The 21,995-nt window shown below is 35.8% G+C and overlaps 3 protein-coding genes across 3 annotated transcripts; 2 read left to right on the forward strand and 1 right to left on the reverse strand.

The window, feature by feature from the left end:
• Nucleotides 1–2,635: 2,635 nt before the first annotated feature.
• gnptg (N-acetylglucosamine-1-phosphate transferase subunit gamma) lies at nt 2,636–6,377 on the reverse strand. Its single transcript, XM_016236965.1, has 10 exons — nt 6,055–6,377; nt 5,831–5,885; nt 5,613–5,735; nt 4,737–4,820; nt 4,552–4,645; nt 4,302–4,416; nt 4,114–4,196; nt 3,922–4,044; nt 3,286–3,367; nt 2,636–2,851 (listed from the first exon to the last, which is right to left on the reverse strand). Exons 1-10 carry the CDS (start codon nt 6,098–6,100, stop codon nt 2,769–2,771), a joined length of 888 nt encoding a protein of 295 aa, XP_016092451.1. The 5' UTR covers nt 6,101–6,377; the 3' UTR covers nt 2,636–2,768.
• Nucleotides 6,378–6,552: 175 nt separating this feature from the next.
• LOC107554627 (TSR3 ribosome maturation factor) lies at nt 6,553–8,827 on the forward strand. The gene is given in 5 exon segments (XM_016237198.1): nt 6,553–6,969; nt 7,141–7,370; nt 7,599–7,881; nt 7,984–8,038; nt 8,156–8,827. Coding segments are annotated over 5 exon segments (795 nt in total). The 5' UTR covers nt 6,553–6,848; the 3' UTR covers nt 8,262–8,827.
• Nucleotides 8,828–10,151: 1,324 nt separating this feature from the next.
• Nucleotides 10,152–21,523, forward strand: pdpk1b (3-phosphoinositide dependent protein kinase 1b). Its single transcript, XM_016236794.1, has 14 exons — nt 10,152–10,304; nt 13,042–13,236; nt 13,329–13,371; nt 13,491–13,628; nt 14,500–14,644; nt 14,755–14,852; nt 14,972–15,047; nt 15,272–15,340; nt 15,794–15,890; nt 17,347–17,520; nt 17,599–17,828; nt 17,909–17,966; nt 20,755–20,907; nt 20,991–21,523. The coding sequence occupies exons 1-14, from the start codon at nt 10,281–10,283 to the stop codon at nt 21,102–21,104; spliced, it is 1,614 nt and encodes a 537-aa protein (XP_016092280.1). The 5' UTR covers nt 10,152–10,280; the 3' UTR covers nt 21,105–21,523.
• The last annotated feature ends 472 nt before the right edge of the window (nt 21,524–21,995 follow it).

The raw sequence follows: 21,995 nt of genomic DNA on the forward strand, positions 1-21,995 counted from the left end.
ATTGAATTTATTTAATACACGAGTTTCACAATTTGAGTTGAATTACTGAAATAAATGAACTTTTCCACGACATTCCAATTTATTGAGATGCACCTGTATTATATATATATATATATGTTTAAAATATATTTTGGCCAAAAAAAATGTATATGTACAATATGTATGTATACAATATATATATATATATATATATATTAAACTTTTTATGTATTTTGTCATTTTCTTTACCCTCTGAAGGCATTTTCATTTATGCATTTGGCAGACACTTATAAAAAAAATACATTTTATTTTTTGAGTTTCAAAAAAACAAAACATTATATGAACATATTTATTAAAATAGTATTTACAATATTCATTTATAATATATGTCCTTATTTTGATCTTTTGTAATGTGTGAGAAGTATTAACGTTAAAGGTTTATTTTATTTATTCTTTGAAGATTTTTGGTGAATTGTATTAAATCCAATTAGGCTCAATTAGACCCAGAACATAACGATCATACCAGGAAAATTTAACATAATACCACACAGGGTTCAAACCAGAACACCTTAGGAACTGCATAGCAATCACGGTGGTGCGTTTAGCATGGGCAGACGCTGAAGGAGAAGTAAAAATCGAGTTGTATTTGCTCTCGGGTGGGCTCGGCTGTCTCTGTGTAATTGGATTTTCTTTTTCACGGTCTGGTCATTTTCAGCTGCCTCTGTCGGCTTCTAACAAGATGCGTCTCTGCAGACAGTGGTTACTACTATCCTCAGATATTACATCTTATTTACTACCAAAGAGAAACTGCAGGCTTGACACGGATTACTTGAGGGTTATGTCTGTGATCTGCAGTTTGAGCTGGATGTGGGCTGTTTGTTCTGCTAACACTGTCTAGTAATGGTCAGAGCAATAGCAAATAATAGCTTGGAGTGTGAGAGAAGGGTATTTCTGTGTAAATGACAGAGCTATATTGGCTAAAATGCTTGGGTTGTTTACACAAAGCAGAAAACTGGTGAAATGAGAAAAAAACGATAAAGCTTTGGATGCTGCCATCTAGTGGTTCAGAAAGAGTATTTCAAATCACAAGTAGACGTTCGAGTAATGGTAGCGAATCGGTTCGTTCGAACAGTTCATTTTAATGCTCGGCTGTCTCTGTGTAATTGGATTTTCTTTTTCACGGTCTGGTCATTTTCAGCTGCCTCTGTCGGCTTCTAACAAGATGCGTCTCTGCAGACAGTGGTTACTACTATCCTCAGATATTACATCTTATTTACTACCAAAGAGAAACTGCAGGCTTGACACGGATTACTTGAGGGTTATGTCTGTGATCTGCAGTTTGAGCTGGATGTGGGCTGTTTGTTCTGCTAACACTGTCTAGTAATGGTCAGAGCAATAGCAAATAATAGCTTGGAGTGTAAGAGAAGGGTATTTCTGTGTAAATGACAGAGCTATATTGGCTAAAATGCTTGGGTTGTTTACACAAAGCAGAAAACTGTGGTGAAATGAGAAAAAAACGATAAAGCTTTGGATGCTGCCATCTAGTGGTTCAGAAAGAGTATTTCAAATCACAAGTAGACGTTCGAGTAATGGTAGCGAATCGGTTCGTTCGAACAGTTCATTTTAACGCAACGGTTGACAGAATGATTCATCAATCAAACGAGTCATCACTCAAAAGAGTTCTTATACGAAATGTTCGTGTTTGGAGTAAAGTACATGTTTGTTAAATACGCTACTGCTTTTTGTATTGATTTTGAATAGGTTGTACTTATCATTTAAATTATGTTCCCGCTAAAATTTGTACTTCGAATGCTCTCCTCGAAAGATTTACCATCGAGATTAATTTAAAAGATTCCAACAACGTTTTTATTTTTTCATGAATCAAATCTTAATACTGGATCCACACGTGCCCACGGCAGATCCAAGTCATGAATTCAAGTCTCGAATTCATAATGAAACTAGGCTAGCATAAACAACTAGCTTTTGGTTTTAAAGGTACAGCAATTATAAACCAGCATCTCAGCGTCAAAACATACCTAACCAGCATATGCTGTTTTTTTCAACAGGGTTTACTGATCAGTAAAACAAACAAACGCAATATCCACAATCCAACTAAAATACAAAATAAAATCCCACCCAACTTTTTTCTTCATTGAATATCCTGAGTCACCCAGAAATATGTAATATTATGGCAGCAAATATAATATTTGACGTTAACATAGAAGTCTGGATAATAAAAGTTGCTTGCAGAAAAATACACTCACCATTGGTTGAGCCAACGTTGTTCAGGGGCTGTTCATGCAGTTTTTCTGTGGAAACACGCACTAGACAGATATGTTATGACACTTGCGCTTGTGTCTTTTTTAGCGTCTCGCACATGAAACTGCATTATAAAGATGCAGCGCCCAAGTTGCAAAAAGTAAAACTTGTAAGATGACACGTCTAGGTCTCTACACCATTATCTTTTCATTCCACTGTCCTGCGTCTCATGTTTTATTAATGCAAAAACACATTCTGTGTGAATGGCCCCTCAGGCTGCTCTTGATGTTTAAACAATGGAGCACAATGCTTTCATTGCACCACAGAGACAAAGTTTTTACGACGTCACCTTTAAGAAATGGTAGCACAATGCTTTCGTTGTCATGTCATAAAAACTTTATTTTTCATAATACATGGTCAACTTATGCTTAATCAAGTCAAATATTTAAACATCATAAAATACCATTCTCTCACGGTAGCATTTTTTTCCTGAACGATTAGCTGTATGTTTTGTGATCCTGCTGGGCATGTTAGTGCAGATCAGCGATAAAGCCGGTGTCGCCGCGGAGGTGCTGGTCCTGGAAGGGTGAGGGACCCTGATCCCGTGTCCTGTCTGAAAGAGCAGGAAGAATTTAGTTGGTGCACTTAACCTGTTTGAGCACCAGCAATGCACAGTAAGGTCATCAACAGCGCTCTCTCCACCTTCAATACCACGACTGAGGTGCCCTTGAGCAAGGCACCGAACCCCCAACTGCTCCCCGGGCGCCGCACCATAAATGGCTGCCCACTGCTCCGGGTGTGTGTTCACTGCTGTGTGTGTGCACGTAGGATGGGATAAATGCAGAGCACTGATTCCTAGTATGGGTCACCATACTTGGCCACATGTCACGACACTTTCACTTTCAAACTTCTTTTTGTGAAATGTTTAGTTATTTATATATATATATATATATATATATATAAGATAATATTTGATGCATTCAGTCATTTTAAGTGACTTTTTGGTCTTCACCGAGTCATTAGATGAGAAGTGCATAAATGTCTCACCTGTTGTCATCTGGTAGGAGATGTTATGTTGTGTTAGGAGTGATCGTAGCCGCTCTATCTCTGCTCGCTGCTTTTCAAAATCCTGTGGGAAACAAAAAGTTGAATTCATAAGCAAATCTAAAGCTGAGCGCATTGCATGTGTCCTGCACAAAATATTTAGTCCTAAATTTAACATTTATGAATTTGATCAAATTTGGATATATTTTCAGTGATAACATTTTGCATTAAAAATGTCCATTTATTTCTATTACATGGTTAAAATAAACTAATAAACAAAATATGATGCATATTTGTCATTCATACATAAATGAAACATCTAATTTGTTCCAAACAACAACATTTTAACTGAATATTGCTTGTTCCACAGTTAGCCATATTTTAACCGTTCATACTTTTTAACTCTTTTTTGACAAAGAACTGATTCTAAGCAATGTGAATTAATGCAATTAAAAAATATGATAATTAAATAAATGCAAATAGTTAATAATAAACTATTCCATGATTTTTTGATTGCTTGAGGTGAGTGCTACCCGTTTCATTTTTGACAAATATGCATCTCATTACATTTATTCGTTTGTTTAAAACTGAAATCCAAATGGATGGACATGTTTAGAACTAAATATTTGTCTGTCTGACCTGTGTGCACTGCTCCAGACTCGGATGTGTGAGAGACATCGTGCTCTCCTCTGCTTTCGGCTGTTGAGCTTTTCTCAGGAAACCAGCCTCTTCAAACAGCTCCTTCAGCAGCTTATTATAACCCTGAACACACACAAATGCCTATTATTATGATGTTCTCAGATGCATGAAGATTAGAACATTGTGTGTCACCTGTTCTGTGATGAGATCTTCATATCGAGCTTGAGCAATTTCATCCCACTCCTTCTGCAACGCCTCACTCAAAACCGGATACACTGAAAGACAAGCGAACAATCAGACATGGTTTATAGTAGATAGGTGTTCAACTAACTAGTGGGTTATTTATTTAAATTTTTTTAAATCACATGACATTAACTCACCCAAGAGGGAGTGTGAATGGCAAACTAGTGGCGTCTCAAATATCAGTGAATAAACACACGTCTGAGGCTCTGAAACACTCACTAGTTTACTGCTATTCCCACAAACCAGGAGAACCTTGAATAGAGACATCTCAACATCCATCACATTTTACTGGCAGAAAATATGCATACAGATACAGCTACATTCAAAACGTATCCATAAACTCACATTACAATTAACACAAAGACAGTGTGTTCGTGTAATACAGACCTTGGTCTGTCTGTTCTTGTTGCCGCATGAATCTCCTTCTCGCATCCACATGCCAGTAAACGTGTTATTCTGAATCTCCCATTCTTGCCAAATACTACACACGCACAGCAGAGATTTCACATATACAGTTTTAAGCTAAACTAAATAGAAGAAAGCATAATAACAACTTGGACAAAAAGCACTACCCTAGTATACCGCTGTATGCATTCCATCTGAAGCTCTGTTCATGCTGAGTCACATTATGAAATGGACAAAATACATATTTGTATCTAAAAAAAGAAGAAAAAAAATCAGTTTCTTTTAACTGCACACAATTACTTTTATGGAAGCTGGTTTCTGCCATGGTATAAAAAAAATACAAATAAAAAAAGGTCATTGTGACTTTTTATCCCACAATTCAGACTTTCGTTTTTTTTCAATTGTGCATTAATTGCGAGTTCACATCTCGCAATTTTGAAAAGAAAAAAATAATCTGAATTGTTAGATAAAAACTTCTTTTTTTTTATCCAATGGCAGAAACAAGCTTCTATACAAATACTTTCATGACAAAGTAAAAAACAAAAACAAAAAAACAAAGTTGAACCTGTACAGCTCAAGACACGGGCTAGTTGTCACTTCACTTCAGTAAATATTGCGAACATTTCCACAATAATTGCAGGACAAAAAAAAAACTAACTAATGTTGCTCTTTAGCAGGGCATGTTGTCACAATAGAAACTTCCAGTAAAATTTAAGCAGTAACACAAAAATGCAAAATAAATCATGAAACCGTAACAAAAGTATCTAATTATTGTTTTGACCAGAAAATAATGTAATGAATAAATTGTATACATTTTTACATTTTAATTTGACATTTAAAACACATGTGACAACTTGAAAACAAACATTTTTGTCTTTAAATGTTGGACTCAAAACCTCATAGTTACTGAGATCCAGCCTCTGTGACAACTAGCCCCAGTCTCTCCTATATGTAAGTGAACACAAGTATAGAATAAAGGTATGCATGCATTTTGAGCAAATATGCTTTTTCGATAGTTCTTAAGTTGTGCAGATATTACTGACATGGCTTCAATGTAGTTGTAACACTTCCCTGCCAGTCTGAGCAGATGTGGAGGTCCAGACACTGGAGACGGGCTGATCTTCGCCTGCAGTCGATTATTCTGAGACACAAGCTGATTATTCAGCCTGAGAAACCAAAGTGAGAAGAATAGGAAGATTCAGAGTCTGCTGTATGAATACATCTTATATTTAATCTAAAATTGTACTGCTGGACACCTCACCCAAATGTATTAGGTTCCTCCACTATCTTCATCTTCCCTCCTGATGTGACAGTCACTGGAACAGCAAAAAACGGGATACTGACATTATTATTATTAACTAAACCCCCTAAAAACAACCCAAACCCTGTATGTAAAGCCCTAAAGAGGCTTTTAGAACTAACACATTGAACAGTTTTAGCTGTGTTGATCTGATGATCTAATCATGCTCCATCTATAACACTTACCCAGTGCTGTCAGATACAGGCACAGTTTGAAATATACACACTCCATAACTCTTCAAATAGTGGGGTTTGTGAGGAAAAACTACATTTCTTGTTTTTTTATCTCTGTTCTGTCATGTGACAGAACTGAACGCATTACTGATGGGAAGATGTTATGTTTTATGAACGTGTTGCTTGCGAAATGCATCATTATAGAAAAAATATTTTACATTTAACAGATATGCGATATAATCATAATTAATTGACCTAAACGTGTCCCTTTTTGCGGTTTAATTTAAACACAAAGACGAAACATTCATTAAAACGTTCGAGAATATCGGAAGGGCGGCGATAGACGTAAACCAAAAAATATTATGCTGCATTTCCGGGTTTAATTCTTTCTAAAATAAAAGTCTTCTTCCGTTTTTACTTTATCGATAATTATGTGTCTGCTTTGTATAACTGGTTCATAATTTTTTGCTTAAAATTTACATTTATATTCTATAACCTAAAGCAAGATAATATTAGCTTTTATATAATTTAACTACATTAGCGTTTTTTTGTGCTTGGTTCTGATAACAGCCATGTTTGATTACGTCACCGTGTTTTGGCCTCACGAAACAGCGTGTCAGAATAAATCCTTAGGATTTGACTTAAAAGAATATAAACATTAGAATGTTTGCCATGGTTTAGTGTAAAGTAGATGCATTACTGGTGTGCTGTAAGATGTAAGGTGGTTAAATAGGGTAAAATACAATCAATCCATTACACACGCGTGAAAGTTGTTCCTAAAAACAAAAGTACGGTGGGTTTCAGACATGGGACGTAAAAAACAGGGTAAATGCGAGCGACCGGTTCACAAGGGCAAAGACAGACGACACAGGATGAAGGGGAAGTCACTAGAAACTTTCACAGAGGAGATGCATGAGGCTCTGCAAGGTCTGTCATAGTTATGGATGAATGTAGAGGAAATGCATGTAATGTTGTCATCTTTTTGAAACATGTGAGATTAGGTTCATGACATAAAGTGAAATACTCTCTTAATATTTTTTTTGTAATAAAGCTTGACAGACATGAGTTGTGTATAAGGAAGTTGTGCCTGTGTTTCAGCCAGTGAGGATGCGGATTCAGAGGCGGCAGGAGGTGTGAAGTTGCCCTGTCAGTTGGCCATGTGGGATCTGGGTCACTGTGACCCGAAACGGTGTACAGGACGCAAGCTGGTCAGGAAAGGTTTTGTGCGCTGCCTGCGACTCAACCAGCGCTTCAATGGCCTGATACTCAGTCCGATGGGAGCCAAATACGTTACACCCGCAGACAGGTGTTGGCCACAGATCAGAAATGTTTGTTGAGCATCAAATCAGCATATTAGAATGATTTCTGAAAGATCATGTGACACTGAAGACTGGAGCAATGATGCTGAAAATTCAGCTTTGATCACAGAAATAAATTACATTTTAAAATATATTCACATAGAACACAGTTGTTTGAAATTATAATAATATTTCACAATATTACTGTTTTAACTGTATTTGTGATCAAATATTTATTAGCCTTGGTGACTATAAGAGACTTCTCTTAAAAACATTTTAGAAAATCTGGCCGAGCCCAAATTTTTGAACGGTAGTGCAGTTAAATTTGCTAGACGTTGACATGTGAATTTGTTTCTCTGTGATAATGCATCAGGATTTCGTGACCTTGCTGTGCTCCTGCTGAGTAAGTTTAAGTGGGGCTTGGGATTTTTGGAGCTGAATAAGACTCTTCTAGAGCGTTACGCTTCCAGCCAATCAGAAGAGGAACTACTGGCTGTGGAGAAAGAGTTTCTCAGTGCCGCCCCTCAGGAAGAGGATTTAGGTACGGTTTGATGATTTAAAATAGTCAAATGTACTGTAAGTGTTTTGAAAATATTAACTTTGATGTTTTTTGTGTGTGTGTGTTTATTTAAAATGTGTCCAGATCCTTTCGATGTGGACTCAGGAAGAGACTTTGTGAATCTCAACAGACCAGTCCAGTGAGACTCTGTTTTTTTTTCTTATTCTGTTAAAAATTTATGTTTGAATATTAAAATACTTAATTTCCATTCAAATGAAAGTCAGCTGAAGTAACCCGTGTGTGTTTGTACACTCAGGGCTGAGGACGATGACAGTGACGAGACATCAGAGGAGGAAGATGATGGTGAGGAGGAAGAACAGAAGAGTAAAGAGGAAGATGATGAAAGAGATGAGGAGTCTTGAGTTGTGTAGTCTTAAAATGTAACATTTGGGGAAGAAGGATGTTTAGTCACTGATTTAGTAACACTGACCTTCACTTGACATGAGCAAACTTCTGTTTTCTGCATGTTTGCAGATGGTTGCAGATATAGAACTAGTAAGTTAACTAAACCAGAGTAATCAGGTGCTGTAGTCATGATTTCAAAAAGCAACTTCTCCAAAGACGTTTTAAAATGCGCAAAATGTACTATTTGTTCACGAGAAGAATCTTCTCAAACTGTAATAACATTTATTATTGCAAAAAAAAGGTTGACTTGTTTATAAGCAGAATGAAATGTTTAAATAAATATTAAATGGCATTTGCTGCATTCGAGTATGGCTTACTAGCTGTTTTATTAATTGGAGTGCCATTTTCAATCCAGTCTGCGTATTTTATTTATTTACATGTATATCTATTGGGGCTGATTACCACATGCATACATTATTGTGTATTCTACTCTAAGGCAAGGATTTTCAATATTTTAGATGCCATGGACCCAAATATGATCATCCCTGTGTGAGGGACCCCAGCCTAAAATTGTTCATGTATAAAGGCCCAATTTATATTGTGAAAATTTGTATTACACATGTTTAAAATATAATTTTCTACTAACTATAGCTTATTATTTATGCTGTATTTAAATTGATCACATTTATTTAGATTTTATTCATTTATTTTGATATTTTTTGTATTTTTAAATAATTTAGTTTAATTTTATATAATTACATATAATTTGATTTATATTACTGTTCATTCATTTTTGTTATTTATATAATTCATGTATTTTTATTTTTTCATTATTTTAATTCTATTTTGTTTATTTATCTATAAAAATTATTCACATTTTTACACTGTTTCTCTATATTTTCCCTAGACTTCCCAGAAAATCATGACATTACCATGGTTTATTTCCAAGACCGTGATATTACCATGGTGTCCAAAAAAAACATGCTAAGTATGTTGTGTTATGGAAATGTTATAGTAATTCAAATGTGGGCAGTGTTGGGAAGGTTACTTTGGAAATGTAATAGGTTACAGATTACAAGTTCCCCTATCTAAAATGTAATAAGTAGTGTAACTATTTCAATTACTTTATTAAAGTAATGTAACTGATTACATTTGATTACTTTTCTAAATTTCTATTTTCTATATCTATGCATAGCTATGACAGGAAACACTGGCATCCAACAATGGCTTGGAAAAACAGAAATCCTATGCATAAACCCAAACAGGAAATAAAACAGTTATCGAAAAAGTCCTATTCTGTGTACTAAACTCCTGAAACAAAGATGTCTCATATTTTTGAGCAGTCACGGCATCTTATGAAGGAAAATCTGTGTGGGTGTGCATGTGTGAAAAAATATTCAGATGTAACCGCCTTTGTAGTCGTTAACATTTTCATAAGTTACTGTCATTTAATTACACATTTATTCTAAGTAACTGTAACTGAGTACAATTCCGTTTTTGTATTTAAATTATGTAGGCTAATTTAGTTACATGTAACTACTTTCTCCCCAACACTGAATGTTACAGTATAATTATACATTTAAGTTGCCTACTGAGTAATATTAATTAACTACATGTACACTAGGCCTATATGGTGTTAGGATTAGGGTTTGACTAAGGGTTACTTGCATGCAATAATGCATAATTTATTGTTAAGTAGTTGTAACGTGTAACAAGGAGGCCTTAAAATAAAGCGTTACCTTATTTTGTAATTAAATTAGGCCTACGTAATTTGGTTGCATGTAAAGTTACTCCCCAAAACTGAATGTGGTGAGACAAATCTGCTGATGCACAGTTGCAAAACCACTTCCATACCTACTGGGGATTTGGGGGGATTCGCCGTTTGGGGGCGCGCGGTATTTCTTCTTCTTTTGACTGCAGTGATGTTGTTGTGGCGTGACGTCACAGCCGTGAAACGAAGGCGCAGAGAGCGGGCGGCCATGACTCCAGTCTCCACAATTATTTAATCCCAAATAAATTACCCACGGAAAACTTCCATGGCAAGAGCCACGAGTCAGATCGTGAGTACCGCCAGCGTCTGGGGAGCGCGGGTTCGAAGCCGCCTCGCGCCGCGTTGCTTGTAACGGCGTTTTTTTAGGGGGTTGGCGCGACCCGAGGCTTTAGCTTAGCATGTTAGCATCATTAGCCCGCTAGTCCTCGAAACAAGCGCCAGTCTATTAACCAGGAAGTGTCAACTTTTGTTTCTATTTGTAATTTATACAGGGATTTCTGAATGAATTATTAGGCTCGATGTTGATATTTTTAAAAGAACCGTGTAAGAACATGCTCACAGTGTTGTGTGTTAGCTCTGCGAGCTAATTCTGTCAACAAATGAAGTTGCTTGTTTTCTTAGCCGTTAGCCTGACCGCTAACTCACGACATAGGCGTTTGCTTCTGCTCGTCTTAAACTTGCTTTAAATATACGTTACGCAAATAATTTTTGTCTCTAAGTATTAATTAAACGAACGTCCAGGGCTTGTTCTTGAGTCTCCGACAAACTAAAACCCGGTTTTTGAGTCAGTAGCGCTTCTAGCACAAGTCGCCTCAGGTTATTTTGCCTCATTTGCGTCTATGTTTGCTGTTAGTTTGTCATTATAATCTGTAATTAAGGAATATTAGCAGTATTATAAATATATATATATGTAGCTGTTTATTAACATGTCTGTGTTATCATTGGTATATTTAAGTGTGTTATTTATAGTGAAATAAACCGACTCAGAGTTGCGGCCTATAAAGTGGCTTAGAGATTTTTAAGGTTTCACCTTCTCAGGTGCTTTTGACAGTTGATTGTTACCATGTATAACTTTATATATATTATTATACTCTTGAGAAACCCCTTATGAATATGATTAGTGAATTATCAGGCTCATAGGTGGTCATTTTGAGGCACATCATATTAAAGGGGTCATATGATGCTTTTTTTAAATATCATTATTTTGTGTATTTGGTGTAACAGAATATGCTCTCTCTCTCTCTCTCTCTCTCTCTCTCTCTCTCTCTCACACAATGCGCAAAACTTCGCATATGAACAGTCAATAGCAAATACTGAAACTAGTAACCAAACAGTAGCTGATTAAGAAGCGCCAGATTGTCAGAATGACCTCCTCTCCTAGGTTCACGAAACGGTGGTCCATAAAATGCATTGCTGTTCTGTTGTAAGTAATCTTAAAGACTCCTAAATGCATCTACTTTCGGAAGGCCAAATAAAGTGCTTTTGCTTTCACCTAGAAACACACAGCGTCTCCCTGACATGCTGCTTCAACACTAACTGCGGTTACTGAAACCACGCCTTCTTTCTTTGTGTGCACATTTGGGCGGCATTATGCTAATATTTCCACATAGTGAGGTAGATATGTGGGGGGGGGGGGTTAGAACGGGTCGTTTTAGGGGGGGGGGGCAGAGCCTTAACTTTGATAAAGAATATCTCTTTGGTTTTGAGACTTTAGTCTTTGCAGCTTCAGGGATCTTATCTATGCACAATCAGCTTGTAACACTCCAAAGAGAAAGTAAAACTTGATATCGCATCATATGACCCCTTTAAACTGTGTATGTAGCTGGTATAGATTTATCAAGATGTAAACATGCTTTAATCTAGCAAAGTAACCTTGGTCTGTTATTTCTGTAATTATCAATACTGCATGAGCTTCAGTGAGTGTTATGAATTAATATTGTGGTGCATAGGTTGCAAAAAGGAGGTAAGGGTAATTACGGGATTATTGCTGGAGGTTTGACTAAAGTTCTTGTTGACATGTGTGACTCATGTTTTATAGAGGTGTTTTGAAGATCGTTAGTGTAGGAATGCTGATTATGAATAATGTGAGCTGTAGTTACAGGAAACTGTGATTATTATATCCAACAGTGTGTGAGAAAGACCGTGCATATGGATTTGTAGTGTGTATTAGTTCCCTTTTTAAAAATGTAACTATTATATCCAGTGTAATTTAAGCAGAGACAAAAATTTAAGTTGTTTAAAACAATTATATATTGTGATAGCTGTGTTTGGATGCTCTTGAACTCAAAATCTACAGTCAGGATGACACTGTTTTCATTTATCAAAAGCTTTAGGGGTAATCATTTGTGTTCTAGGTGAGCCTAGAATTGTTAATTATCAATATCTAGAGTGTTGATACATAAACCATATGCTCTTGTCCTGCTTAAATTAGGTGGTTTGCTATCAAATCTGAGTGATGTCATTGCACTTAACTTGAATTTACAGTAATGACATCACACATACAAGCATTACATCAAATTTAATATATATATATTTTAATACTTAAAAAATATGAGTTTATAGATGAGTAGTTGATAGAAATGAGAAGTTTATAGATTTTGTGTTCTACATATTCTACGAGCTATATATTAATGTTGAGAAAAAAATTGTATATGATTGTTATTTTTGTATTTTGAAGTATTTAAGTATATATATATATATATATATATATATATATATAATTTTATGTATTATTTGTTAAGTATCTTAATAATATAGTAATATAGTTTATAGAATATGAATATATATTGACTTAACATTTTTTATATAATTATAATGAAAATGTTTTTTATATATATATATATATATAATTTTTATAGATCATTTTTTATTTTCTATATTTTTTATATTTTATATATATATATATATATATTCTATAAATTGAAATATTTAGAAAAAAAATCAAATAATAGTAGTAATTTCATCAGAGGTAGTAGTTGAGTAATGTGAGAAGTACACTGACTTGGTCTCTGTCTCTCTCTCATCAGTATGATGTTGCATCCCTCCACTCCTCTGTTCTCATCTCCTGTCCATCCATGGTAAGAGGCCAGCAGGACACGCCCCGTCTCCACGGCAACAGCATGGAGGGACAGGCACCACCCCCCCAGCCCACCCAGCCTCGCAAGAAGAGACCCGAGGATTTCCGCTTCGGCAAAATATTGGGAGAAGGCTCTTTCTCAACCGTATGACATGCACACATCGATGCACATCTGATGTACCTTAGCTAGTATTACTCATTTAATGTACTAACCTTTGCTATCTTTGCTACTTACAGGTTGTCTTAGCAAAGGAGCACTCGACGGGGAAGGAATATGCAAGTAAGTCATTATACCATCAGCCTGTGGTTCATACGCATTCGGTTTATCTGTATTACTTTTGACATGAACTACTAGATGTGAGCCTGTACTGAAAAGTGTTGTTGCATGTGTTTCAACAGTTAAGATCCTGGAAAAGCGCCATATAATGAAGGAGAACAAAGCGCAATATGTCAAGAGAGAACGAGACATCATGTCACACCTGGATCATCCGTTCTTCGTCAAGCTCTACTTTACTTTTCAGGATGAAGAGAAGCTATGTATCCTTCACATAACTAGTGGTTGAGCAATATAGATTTCCAGTGATCATATCTAAAGAGCACAGTAGGGTATCATATTTACATGAAAATTTGCTAAACCATTTAAATACATATATTTTTATTGTGTAATATATTTTAGGGCTGCATGATAAATTGTATTTTAATCACGATTTCTGATTCTATTGATTTATTAAGCATAATCATTTGTGATATTTGCCCCCTGGTTATTTATCCTGAAAAAGTTTGTTTAATTTCGCATTCTCTTGCATTTTGAACAAGCCTCCACAAGCTTTCATGGTTGCTGTTGCCAGATTTCAAGAGTTTAAGTACCCCAAATCAGAGTTTTATTTTTATTTTATTTTTTTCGTAAAGTGATATATTTTCTTCCCTACCTGGCAATCATGTGCATGCACTGTCTCTACATTACAGAAAAAGCCCAGATGAGCTGAAAATACTGGCATGTCTTTGGGAAATTAGTGAGACATTGGAGATATTCTGCTCAAATAAAAGTGTAATCCAGCCAATATGTTTTCTTTCACATGGTCATTTGCTGTGAGCAAACCATGCAATTTGACGTTCTCTTGATTTGTGCTTACGTGAAAGTGCAATAATTCTATGAAATGTAAAAAAAAAAAAAAAAATTTAAATGACGATAATCATGATTAATAACTGTGATTATATGTATTTTATTATGTATTTTATTCTATTTATGCACTTATTTAATTATTTCGTCTACTTATTTAAAAAATACATAAAAATATTTAAGATTTTACCAATTAATTGGCTTGGCTGATATTGATAGATTACTACACAAGACCTGTCTAATGTCAACACTGCATTTAATCGAATGCTTTCCTGAATGCACTGTCAGATTTTGGATTGAGCTATGCTAAAAATGGCGAACTGCTCAAATACATTCGAAAAATAGGCTCATTTGATGAGACCTGCACGCGTTTCTACTCAGCTGAGATTGTTTGTGCTCTTGAGTACTTGCATCAGAAGGGCATCATCCACAGGTCAGTAGGTTTGTCTTCAAGGTGTCCGTATCAATCATTTTATTTGTTCCATTTTCTTTTTTTTTCTATTGCGTGATGTTGAGTTATGTGTTATTGTGCTTTTGTTACAGAGATCTGAAGCCAGAGAATATTCTGCTCAGTGAGGAGATGCACATTCAAATAACAGACTTTGGCACAGCCAAACAACTGTCCTCTGACAGCAAACTGGGTAAAACACACATACACTGCATAACAATCGTCCTCTGACTGTAAACATTTATACAGAAGTATCCTCTAATGACAGTGCTTTTACTAAGTGATATTGTCATTCTGATGTCTCCCCTGCAGCAAGAGCAAACTCATTTGTTGGTACGGCTCAGTATGTCTCTCCTGAATTACTGACTGAGAAATCTGCCTGCAAGAGGTAAACACGGCTGATGAATATTTAATGGTGTGCAGTTGAAATGCTTTCATCAGTAATGAACCGGGCCTAATTCAGAGATGCTGTTTGTCGCTGTGTTTATTTAGTGTTTTTTCTTCTGAATGCAGGTGACATTTTGTGCAATAACTAAGCAAGACCAAGAAAAGAGGTTTATTTGAGGGTTTGGCTAAAGATACTTATCCTAACTGTCTTATTTCTTGTTGCAGTTCGGATCTCTGGGCATTAGGCTGCATCATCTACCAGCTTGTTGCTGGTTTGCCGCCCTTCAGAGCTGGGTTGGTTACTTTTCAGATGTGTAAAACTGCATTTTGGTTTCTTAAAATTGCAATTTTATTGTGCTAGTAACACTTTTAATAAGATTCAATTTGTTTGTTAGTTAATGCCTTATGAACTATCAATGACTAACAATAATTCAGGTAAATGGTAATTCAATCCTTTTGTTCATTATTTTCATGATCGTGTTTAATTCAAGTGTCATTTAATTAATATAACTTATATATGTAGTTAATAAATGCTTGTTTATTGTTGTTCATATTAGCTAATGCATTAATATTAACAAATTAAACCATGTTGTAAAGTGTTTTATTAGTGTGATAATATTTTGATAGTTGTCACTAATTGACTAGTTGGTTATTGGACGATCATAATCCATCCCTAACATCTACTTTGTCCATGTGATGAAGTGTAAGCCTCCAGTCACTAATCATTGTTTTCTTTTAATCCATCAGGAATGAGTATCTAATATTTCAGAAGATTATAAAACTTGAGTACGAGTTTCCTGAGAAATTTTTCCCCAAAGCTAAGGACCTTGTTGAACAACTTCTGGTCAGCCTTATTGAATTATAAATCTTTGTTGATAGTGTAGGTGTGGATCTGCTGTGCACTCATTGGTGTCTTGTTTTCACAGTCGTTTGTGCTCTTGAGTACTTGCATCAGAAGGGCATCATCCACAGGTCAGTAGGTTTGTCTTCAAGGTGTCCGTATCAATCATTTTATTTGTTCCATTTTCTTTTTTTTTCTATTGCGTGATGTTGAGTTATGTGTTATTGTGCTTTTGTTACAGAGATCTGAAGCCAGAGAATATTCTGCTCAGTGAGGAGATGCACATTCAAATAACAGACTTTGGCACAGCCAAACAACTGTCCTCTGACAGCAAACTGGGTAAAACACACATACACTGCATAACAATCGTCCTCTGACTGTAAACATTTATACAGAAGTATCCTCTAATGACAGTGCTTTTACTAAGTGATATTGTCATTCTGATGTCTCCCCTGCAGCAAGAGCAAACTCATTTGTTGGTACGGCTCAGTATGTCTCTCCTGAATTACTGACTGAGAAATCTGCCTGCAAGAGGTAAACACGGCTGATGAATATTTAATGGTGTGCAGTTGAAATGCTTTCATCAGTAATGAACCGGGCCTAATTCAGAGATGCTGTTTGTCACTGTGTTTATTTAGTGTTTTTTCTTCTGAATGCAGGTGACATTTTGTGCAATAACTAAGCAAGACCAAGAAAAGAGGTTTATTTGAGGGTTTGGCTAAAGATACTTATCCTAACTGTCTTATTTCTTGTTGCAGTTCGGATCTCTGGGCATTAGGCTGCATCATCTACCAGCTTGTTGCTGGTTTGCCGCCCTTCAGAGCTGGGTTGGTTACTTTTCAGATGTGTAAAACTGCATTTTGGTTTCTTAAAATTGCAATTTTATTGTGCTAGTAACACTTTTAATAAGATTCAATTTGTTTGTTAGTTAATACCTTATGAACTATCAATGACTAACAATAATTCAGGTAAATGGTAATTCAATCCTTTTGTTCATTATTTTCATGATCGTGTTTAATTCAAGTGTCATTTAATTAATATAACTTATATATGTAGTTAATAAATGCTTGTTTATTGTTGTTCATATTAGCTAATGCATTAATATTAACAAATTAAACCATGTTGTAAAGTGTTTTATTAGTGTGATAATATTTTGATAGTTGTCACTAATTGACTAGTTGGTTATTGGACGATCATAATCCATCCCTAACATCTACTTTGTCCATGTGATGAAGTGTAAGCCTCCAGTCACTAATCATTGTTTTCTTTTAATCCATCAGGAATGAGTATCTAATATTTCAGAAGATTATAAAACTTGAGTACGAGTTTCCTGAGAAATTTTTCCCCAAAGCTAAGGACCTTGTTGAACAACTTCTGGTCAGCCTTATTGAATTATAAATCTTTGTTGATAGTGTAGGTGTGGATCTGCTGTGCACTCATTGGTGTCTTGTTTTCACAGTCACTGGAGCAGTGCAAGCGGATTGGCTGTGAGGAGATGGGCGGCTACGGACCGCTGAAGTCCCACCCTTTCTTTGAGACGGTTGGCTGGGATGGTATCCATCTGCGAACTCCACCCAAACTAACGGCGTATCTGCCTGCCATGTCTGAGGATGATGAGGACTGCTATGGAAACGTGAGTCAACAGAAAACATGAAATGTAGATTGTTCCTCAGAAAATATGATAATATCTAATTTTCTCGTTTGTTTTCAGTATGATGATCTCCTGAGCCAGTTCAGTTGTATGCAGGTGGCACAGCCTGGCCATGCCCCTTTAGTTCCCTTCACAGGAGAGACAAGTCAACCTACATATAACCCCTCCCCTAGTGTGGATCAGTTTATACATATTCATGAGCTGGACAGTAATAGCATGGAGCTCGACCTACAATACAGCGAAGAGGAGAAACGCATCCTACTGGACAAGCAGAGTGCTGCAAACCCATGGTACGCAAATACAGTCTTTTTATGTGACTTTCTATCCTTATATACTCTCTGTAAGCATTCTGTCCTTTTGTTTTTAATAGGCACCAGTTTGTGGAGAATAACCTCATCTTAAAAATGGGTCCAGTGGACAAACGCAAAGTGAGTCACTGTTGGTAATCTGTTTGTTTGTAAGAGAATGTAATCAGTTAGATTTAGATCTAGTTCTTGAACAAATGACTCTTATGATTTGGTTCTTTTTAGTGAATCAAAACCATACAGGATATGACCAGTGTAAACCATCCAATTTGCAGATTCAATTCTCTCTCTCTTTTTTTTTCTATGAGTGAATCAGAACCGTGGGAGTATCGCATTTAATTTCCGAACAAATGATTGTTTTAGTGAGTTAAAACTATACAGCACCCTCAGTGTAGTCTGACCAATTCCTGAATGAATGACTGTTATGATTTGGTTCTTTTGAGTGAATCAAAACTACACCGCATGTCCAGTGTAGTCCATCTAATTCCTAAATGAATGACTCCTATGATTTGAGTTTTATTAGTAAAGCAGAACAACCAGTGTAGTCCAACCAGTTCCTAAATTAATGACTCTTTTGATTCAGTTCTTTGTAGTTAATCTAAGCTATGCCTCCAGTGTATTCCATTCAATTTCCAAGTGAATGACTTATGGTTTGATTCTTTTTAGTAAATTAAAAACATACAGCACGCATGCCCAGTGTAATCCTATTGAATAACTCTTGATTGAGTTACTGAGAACTCTTCTTTTTAGTGAATCAAATTCCCTAACGAATGACTCTAATGATTTGGTTCTTTTTAGTCAATCAAAACTGCACTCCGTTTAACTCCAGAATAAATTATTTATTTTAAGTGAATCAAAACTATACAGCAGGAAATAATGATGGAACAACTAGATCAAATTCAAAGCGCAATTTCAAAGTTGAAAGCTAATAAAGCTCCGGGCACAGATGGTTATCCGCCTGAATTTTATAAAACTTTCAGATCCCAAATAATACCCATTCTTGCTTAACTACTTTAATTATATACTAAAAGGTGGGAAAATCCCACAATCTTGGAAAGAATCAGTCATCTCAATCATCCCAAAGGAAGGAAAGGATGCGGATGATTGTAGCTCATATAGGCCGATATCAGTCTTAAATGTGGACTATAAATTATTTGCTTCTATCTTATCTAATAGATTGGAGGGCATTATTTCTGTGTTGGTGGATCTAGATCAAACTGGATTTATACAAAATAGACAGGCACAGGATAATTTAAAAGAAGATAAGAAGTTGGTATCGAAATTATATGGATATATAAAAAGCAGTAAAAATCATACGTGAAATTATGCATAACAAAAATGGGAGAAAGAATCAGACTCTCAAATAACAGAGGAAGACTGGAGAGATATCTGTGTTACACAGACAAATACAACGAACTCAAGATCCTGGCGGGCGTTTGGATGGAAGATTTTAATAAGATTTTTTATAACTCCCAAATTAACAGCAATACGTACAAGTGAACAGAGTCAGGGCCTTTGTTGGGGGCAATGTGGAACCCCAATGGCTAATCATTTCCATATTTTCTGGGCATGTAAAACAGTTTCAGACAGTTATAAATACCTATTAAAATACTTTTAGCAAGCAGTCGGAAAGCTATAACTCAGTTGCAGGTTGACCCTCCAACATGAGATCAGTGGATGGGAATTGTAAACTAAATATTCTGTATGGAGAGACTTACATTTACTCTTAGACATAATTTGGACAAATGTATTAAGTATTGGGATAAATGGATTGTGTACAAATACCATTGAGGATAAGTGTGATAAATTACTCCAAAGAGTGTATGGAAATGATATTGTCTTGACTTTGTAATACCCATGATGACCTTTTGTTCCTTGTTTTCAATAAAATGTTGAAATATTTTTACCATTTAAAATTGCTTTCTATTTTAATAGATTTTAAAATGTAATTTATTCCTGTGATCCTACATAGCTAAATTTTCAGCATCATTACTCCAGTCTTCAGTGTCACATGATCTTCAGAAATCATTCTAATATGCTGATATGCTGATTATCAATATTTAAAACCATTGAGTAATTTTTTTTTTCAGGATTCTTTGATGAATAGAAAGATCCAAAGATCAGCATTTATCTGAAATAAAAAGCTTTTGTAACATTATACACTATTCCATTCAGTATCATTTTTATTAGTTTTTTGGGAAAGAAATTAATACTTTTATTTACCAAGGATGCTTAAAATTGATCAAAAGTGATGATAAAGGCATTTATAATGTTACAAAAGATTTCTATTTCAGATAAATAGTGTTCATATCGATATCGGAATTATATCGTATGGACCGAAATTAAGAAATATATCGTGATATCAATTTTGGCCATATCGTCCAGCCCTACAGCAAACCAGTGTGGTCCTTTTAGTTTAGTAATTTGGTTCCTTTTAGTCAATTATGATCATCCTGAGTGGTTTTAGTGTTCTATTCAGTTCCTGAGTCTTATGAATTTATTTGTTTTAGTGAATCAAAACTATACAGAACAACCAATGTAGTTTCACCAGTTCCTGAAAGAATCACTTTTACAACTTGGTACTCTTTAGTAAATAAAAAAATATGGGACAAGAGTATTCTATTTCTATTTGAATTAAAACCACACCGCATGATCATAGTATTCCACCCAGTTCCCCAACAAATGACTCGTATGATTTGGATCTTTTTAGTGAATCAAATCACACAGCACGACCAGTGTAGTCGAATTCCCAACTCTTATGAACTGGCACTTTTCAGTGAATCGAATTCTGTTGGAACACTATTGATCAATCAGCATCCAGGACCAGAAATATCAGTTTTATCCGCTTACTTTAGTAAAAAACTTGATGTTTTTTGTGTTTCATAATGTTTCCTTTTGTGTACATGTCTAGGGTCTGTTTGCACGGCGGAGGCAGTTGCTACTGACTGAGGGTCCTCACTTGTACTATGTGGATCCGGTCAATAAAGTTCTGAAAGGGGAGATTCCTTGGTCACCTGAACTACGGCCTGAAGCGAAGAACTTTAAAACCTTCTTTGTTCACACGGTAACCGCAATCCCAATTATCTTCTCATACAACGTTTGCATGTTTTAAACCAGATATTTAACGACCACGCTTTGTTCCCTTAGCCAAACCGGACGTACTATCTAATGGACCCAAGCGGCAACGCCGACAAATGGTGCAAGAAAATCCAGGAAGTTTGGAGGAAGTTCTACCACAAACACCAGAGCCCCAGCCTATAGGACTACAGCGCTCCCCCTTTGGCCACACCTCCACAGCCCTCCAACCAATCACAGAACAGGGACACGCCCCTGTAGAGACATATCTCTCCAGCTATATATTGTCTTTCTGTCTCTTCATATATCAGTCCAGTCACTCCCAGGTACTTTCTCTGTTCGGATTCAGTTGCTTCGCGCACCGAGGGTGGAGTCTTTACAACCAAAAGCAGCAAGGCCGTAGTCAGCATGTCGTGCAGGCAAGCCATAGAAAACCACACGTTTAGACGTTTACGCAAGTCTTTCCATCGATTTCAAGCACATGTTCTGTTCTTTTCTCGCTCGACGCTCACACAAGCTCGGCTCTTTACTTTTTCAGATATCTAAATGGGAGTGTGTTGCTTTAGTCTGCGCTTAGAGTTAAGGCGGGTCCTTTTACCCTTATTGGCTGTGTGTGTGTGTGTGTGTGTGGGGCCCTTGTAAGCAATGTGTGTATTCTTGTTGTCGGCCTTTTGCGCTCGGCAAAACCTAGAACTGAAATAAAGCATGTAGGGTTTTAGGCCAACAAACACATCTGTTTTTCTCCATCTGTTTGAGCAGTTGTCTTTTTATTTTGTAAATATAGTATTTCTGTTATTTCGTTATTTTATTAATGGTTTTTCCCCTGATAGTCAAAAGAAAAATTATTTCTTGCATGAAGAAAAATGAAGCAATTTAATTTTTTTATAATATAATAATGTAATATTAAAACATTTTAAATAAATATACAAAATACATATATATATACACATACTTATTTATAGTTATATGTATTATTTACAAATAGGGAAATCAATTAGACCCACTTAAGATATGAATTTACCGCCCTCTATAGTAAACATACGGAATTTCACATTTGTTCCTGCAGCCTTCCAGACC

Source organism: Sinocyclocheilus grahami, unplaced genomic scaffold, assembly GCF_001515645.1.
Source record: "Sinocyclocheilus grahami isolate Dianchi unplaced genomic scaffold, SAMN03320097.WGS_v1.1 scaffold19.1, whole genome shotgun sequence".
Classification (NCBI taxonomy): domain Eukaryota; kingdom Metazoa; phylum Chordata; class Actinopteri; order Cypriniformes; family Cyprinidae; genus Sinocyclocheilus; species Sinocyclocheilus grahami.